The sequence below is a fragment of the Dendrobates tinctorius genome, unplaced genomic scaffold, assembly GCF_039654945.1.
Source record: "Dendrobates tinctorius isolate UK_male_01 unplaced genomic scaffold, ASM3965494v1 ptg000297l, whole genome shotgun sequence".
Classification (NCBI taxonomy): Eukaryota; Metazoa; Chordata; class Amphibia; order Anura; family Dendrobatidae; genus Dendrobates; species Dendrobates tinctorius.
This window is the reverse complement of record NW_027361964.1, coordinates 2,125,125-2,130,811: the sequence shown is the minus strand read 5'-3', so window position 1 is coordinate 2,130,811 and position 5,687 is coordinate 2,125,125. Positions and strand designations below refer to the sequence as shown.

At 47.5% G+C, this 5,687-nt stretch overlaps 1 protein-coding gene across 1 annotated transcript; it reads right to left on the bottom strand.

Annotated features, from left to right (window-relative positions):
* Positions 1-348: 348 nt before the first annotated feature.
* Positions 349-4,563, bottom strand: LOC141073168 (taste receptor type 2 member 4-like). Its single transcript, XM_073560555.1, has one exon. It carries the CDS (start codon positions 3,632-3,634, stop codon positions 2,744-2,746), a length of 891 nt encoding a protein of 296 aa, XP_073416656.1. The 5' UTR covers positions 3,635-4,563; the 3' UTR covers positions 349-2,743.
* Between the last annotated feature and the right edge of the window lie 1,124 nt (positions 4,564-5,687).

Sequence of the window (5,687 nt, the reverse complement as noted above, 5' to 3'; positions counted from 1 at the left end):
CCCCTTATCCTCCACACTCCTGCCCCTTATTCTCCACACTCCTGCCCCTTATTCTCCACACTCATGTCCCTTATTCTCCACACTCATGCCCCTTATTCTCCACACTCCTGCCCCTTATTCTCCAGACTCCTGCCCCTTATTCCCCACACTCCTGCCCCTTATCCTCCACACTCCTGCCCCTTATCCTCCACACTCCTGCCCCTTATCCTCCACACTCCTGCCCCTTATTCTCCACACTCCCTCCCCTTATCCTCCACACTTCTGCCCCTTATTCTCCAGACTGTAAAATCCAAGTAGAATTTAATGTTACTCGGATGTATTCTCTCACTGATGAAGATCTCTCACACCTTTGTTTCTGCACACTGAACCATCTTACCAAGTCTTCTGTAATAAATTATCACGTTTCCTCTATATATTTTTATTTCTAAAGGTTTACATTTATTAACAAATTATTACGATTTAGAAGAAAAGATACAAGGAAAGGAATAAAATCCACAGAATGTTTCTTTGTAAGTCGGGAGGACCATCGAGCTTCCTTGTGTACCCCACAAGCAGCTTGGTGTTCACTCTGCCTTCATGTCTGCACCGTTCCAGATAGCTGGCAGAAAGGACATTATATTTTTGTCGTCATGGGTTATGTTATCAGAACTTTTCTGCTGACTCATTGTTCTTCTTGATAATGTCCTTTCTTTCATAAATTGGTTGTTGTGTCTATACGATGGAGATGAGCATTTCTGTGGATATTCTGTGTCTTCTTCTTTATTCATCGTCAAACTTCCATTCTGTATGATTCCATTCTGTTTGTGGGTAATGATGAATGATCCTGGCCAAATACGTGATTGTGGAGAAACGGGGGGGTCGGCGGGCGCCCAATGCCCAAGTCTGCTAGTCGAAACCACATGGACCAGGAATTGTTCCATCTAACGCCTGCTATCCCGTTAAATGTGGGCATAATTCTACACAGACAATGAAGAGTAAGAGTAAAACAGTGTGGCAATATTTTCTTGAATCACAACACAAAATAGCAAACAGAACAGTCCCAGCAATTACCCCCCCAAGATGGTGCGCGTTACAGGGTCTCACCCTTCCGCTGACTCACCGGGATAATGGTAGATGTTACATCAGAGCTCTCAGAGTCGCTATTCCACCTGTGATACACACATAGAGAAGAGGTAATGACAAGCGTAGGGAGATAACTGTCCATAGCATCCATACAAAGTGCAAAGCCAGTTGACTCGAGAGTCACCACCTGGCTTATCCGACCATCTCCATGGAGCCAGGCGACCAGCGGGTCCCAAACCTGGCTTTTTCCAAACATATCCATGGTTCAGAGATGGTCAACGGATCAGATCTGAGTCCTTCCAACCGGAACCGAAGACCCCTAGGTTGTTTCCTATAGAATCATAGATCCATGTCCATCATGATGGTGCCACGATAAATTGGCTGCAGTCCTGTCTCTTGTCCATTGGGTGTTTTGCAGAATGTCTGGCAGGTAGCTCTGTGTTACTTCAATATTAGTGATGAGTCTTTTTATACCCAAGGCATGTAAGCTATTTTTAGCATTACCCAGTGTCCTTCAGTCCACCCTCACAGCTTTTCCCTATCTACTTTCGAAGTCAACAAACTGGTTCCAGAATACAATGCACAATCAGCATATCAGTACACATCAATAAACAAAGATAAACACACACTATGTACAAGTCACTATTAAAGACTAAAGGCCCCATTACACATAGCGATGTTCCAGCGATCCCACCAACGATCCGACATGATGGGATCGCTGGGACATCATTAGGCTGATCGCTGGTGAGCTGTCACATAGACAGCCCCTCCAGCGATCAGGACCAGCGAGCAAGCTGGTTTCAAATGTAAACATCGGGTATCTAGGAGCCGCGCAGCTCCTGGATACCCGATGTTTACATTAGAGACCAACATCGCAGATCGCTGGTCTCTTGCTGCCACACGCAGCGATGCGTGCTGGCCAGCGGGAGACCAGCGATCAAAAAACGGCCCAGGACATTAGTGCATAATCCGCGATAACCAGCAGGGGGCCGGTCACTGATCCCCGTCACACACAGCGAGATCGCTGTGGTGTCACAAAATCAGCGATCTCGCTAGCTAGATCACTGCTGAGTCACAAGTTTTGTGACGCAACAGCGATCTCTCATAAGTGCTGTGAGGCGCTTAGAAACCCACTGTTTACCTTGGTTACCAGCTCCCTGCACCAGCACGCTGGTATCTAAGGTACACAGCGACGCGTGCGCTCGTTGTCGCTGGTGCTGATTGCTGGTGAAGCTGCCTGTTTGGCAGCTCACCAGTGATCATGTAGCGACAAACCAGTGATCCTGACAAGTTCATATCGTTGTCGGGATTGCTGATGAGTCGCTACTGTGACGGGGCCCTGACACAGTATGTTAAATGGCTTATCAGTTTGCAAGTCTGTCTTCTTGACCCACCAGAAATAAACACTTAAATCCACAAGCCAATATACAGATAAAAAGTCAATTCTTCTTGGTTTGCAAAAACATAGTCGTCTGGGAAATTAAGATATAATTAGGTTTCTTCACAGTGATGAAGGTACTGTAGTTTATCATAAAACATGGAAGACGAGTCTGTATTATGGGGAAATGGGTGAATTCTCGAATAAAGTCTAAAATATCTACATTTAGTCCAGAGTAACAATACGGCAAGGATTCAGCTGTAGATGAAGCTACACTTTGGTCAGTCACTATTTTTTTTTAAGTCAAGGGTGGACATTTCTTCTGAACAGTCCATATTTTAATTTTGGATTTCCACTTATTAAAATGATGGATCGCACATTACCATAGGAATTCAAAATTACCCAACAGATGCTAAATAAAACATCGGTCATGCTGAACGATGATAAAAGTGTCCCAATGACATTGACACTGAAGGTCAAGTCACAGAAAACACACAGACTCATGGTACAGGCTGCCCAAACGAGGCTGCCAAGCCGAGCAGAGCTGAACTGGAGCCCATTCTGCCCAACATGCCAGACGTGTCGCAGAATCGCCTGGACACTGAGACTAATACAGGTGAAGGTGACAAGAAAAGGAAGACAACTGCCCAACATCAGGTTAAGAGACACATGTAGAGACTGAAGATTGAAGGTGTAAGTTGTCCCGGTCATGTCCTCAGTCACATTATAAGGATTGTCTAGATGTAGTGTCCACACAAAGGGAATATTGATGAGGAATGACACGACTGTGGTCACCATCATGAGCCTCATGGTACAGGTCAACATGGTCTTTTTCAGCCACCTGAAGAATCGATGAGAGAAATTGAGGAGTTTGACACAGTAATAGGTTGAGAGGAGAGCTGTCTGCCAAAAACTAACCTCACTAAAGAAAAAAATCATGAAAAAGTTATATATTGTGGAACGTCTAAGAATGAGGGCACTGGTTGGTGCATAGTGTATAATGACGGTGATTAACAGTGTGCACTGCAGGAGGAGGCTGCTGACCGTCATGGAGGACAGGATCTGGTCACACACTGTCAGAGGGTTGCCCTGTGTAAAGTCTCTGTAATACACATAAAAAATCAAGAAATTCATGATTATTCCAAAAGGGCATGAGATGAGCGTGTAGATGGACATCCACAGAAACCACTCCATGTTAGACAATAAGTCTCCAACCGCTTGAGCTCCAGTGGAATAAAGCTCCGTGCTTCATCTACTGTAAGGCGACTAAGGATGCAAATATGCCCAGAATGCAAATGTCCTGGAAAAATGAACTGTCCCCTGTAACCTGTGCAAAACCCGAAGGAGGGCAGGACATCGGACAGGAATCAGTCATTGAGGTGGTGTTTCATTGTGGAGCCTGCGGATTCATTACTGGGGTCACAAGATGTTAGGCATCGAGTCCTTTGTCTTTGCACACTGTTCACATGCAGCTGCCCTGTAGAGACTTGGGGTTAAAATGGGAGAAAATAAGTGCATTTTAATATTATATATGTGGTAAATATACAATATAGTGCAGTAGGGTTAGTGCAGTGTGACAGACAAGTGGGTCGCCCTCCCAGGGTTGTGGAGTATTCGGCACCGGACCGGTGTCAGCGGGATGTGTCACTGCGGCGGTGACCCGGACCGTGGCCCTGGGTGCCCAAGTAATGGGGGAAATTCGTATTGTAGTTAGTTTGAATGAATAGTTCGTGACGCCACCTGTGGTGTTCGGCAATTGAGATGTGAAGCCGACGCTGCTTGCAGATCCTCTGGGGCTGATGGTGTGTGGCAGCCAAGATGGTGAAGCTCCCCACAGTGGAGCTGTAGCCCCAGGGAAGTGTAGGTGTAATGGATGAGGAGAAGCGCAGGAAGTGTAGGAGCTGGTACCCAGATGTAGTGGTGCTGAGGATGTAGGCGCGATAATGAATGGAGGACACCGGGGCTTGTAGTTCCAAAGCTTTACTCACAGTCTGTAGTGCACACAGGTGAAGGCCTCCGGGCCGTGTCCTCCGGGTCAGAGACTCAACCTCCAGGCAAGATGGTAGGCTCCTCTCCAACACGCCGCCAACATGTACCTTTCTGAACGTCTCATCTATAGCGCCTAAAAGTATGAAGCTCTCCTAGTACTGAGTTACACTGGAGTTCCTCTCATCAGATGTTCCCAGAACTCTACTTGTATGACAGACAGCTGTAGCCTGCTTCGGGGACTCCCTTCTCCTGAGTCCCGGCTCTCTATCCAAATGCTGTTGTGCCCCAAGTCTTAGATGGGAGTAGTGCATTTACAGCCCTCTACTCCACCGGTGTCTGCTGCAGAACCATAAGTGTCCATACAACCTCGGGGACCGGGCCTTGGCCTTGCGCATAGAACCTATAGGCAGGGTGCTTCCTTCCAACCCATGTCCTCTCTGTTCTATTCTCCTTCGTTCCGTACTATTCTCTCTTTCTTATGGATGCTTAGGTTACAGATCAGTGTCCTTCCTTCCTTTCCCGTGCCAGCTGGCTCAGGTCACTGAGGCAGCTGCAGCACTCCTTCCTCCATCCCTTCTTCCAGGGATCCCCACTCCTGTCCGAGTGGCTTCCTCCCTCAGTCTCTCCGACTGACTGACCTCTAATTCTAAACCTTCCCGGTCTTTTATGTATTCTAACTCCACCCACCTCCCAGCACGTCCAGTGTTCCAAGCAGGGAACCACCAAAGATGATCTGCTACTCTCTAAGCACTGAGCCGCAAAGTGGTTGTGCAGAACTACCCTGGTATGTGGGGTGCGAGTGTTGGAGCGTGGAAAGGAGTTCCCATCTTACCTTACTCTTTAGGAGAAGGTGCAGTACCTCTGTGGCGACTGAGCCTCTGGGGCGCCACACAAGCAGTGATCACAGGAAAGTTCAAAAAAGTGTCTTTAATGTCCAACGTACTCACAAACGGAAAACAAACGGTATCATTTGGATCGCAGCCAGGAATCAAGACAGTCTGTATCTGAGACCTGTTCCCGTGGGCGACTGCACCACCGTGTCAAGCTGAGGGGTGCCAAGCCTTTTGATTCCACTTGGCTCTGTGTTACCTCACACAGGCTGAACCTTGCAGAGCCACCTGCTCTGCAGTTTGCAAGCCAAGACTGACGTACCCAACCTTTTGCTGCAGGGTTTTTAAAGTGGAATCTGTGGTCATGGGCCACTTGTAAGACTCGGCCTGGAGGAAGCGAACTACTGGACGGTAGTGGGGCAGTTTAC

What these genes read in the sequence shown, in the direction of transcription:
- LOC141073168 (XM_073560555.1), bottom strand. Translation starts at nt 3,634, where the DNA reads ATGGAGTGGTTTCTGTGGATGTCCATCTACACGCTCATCTCATGCCCT.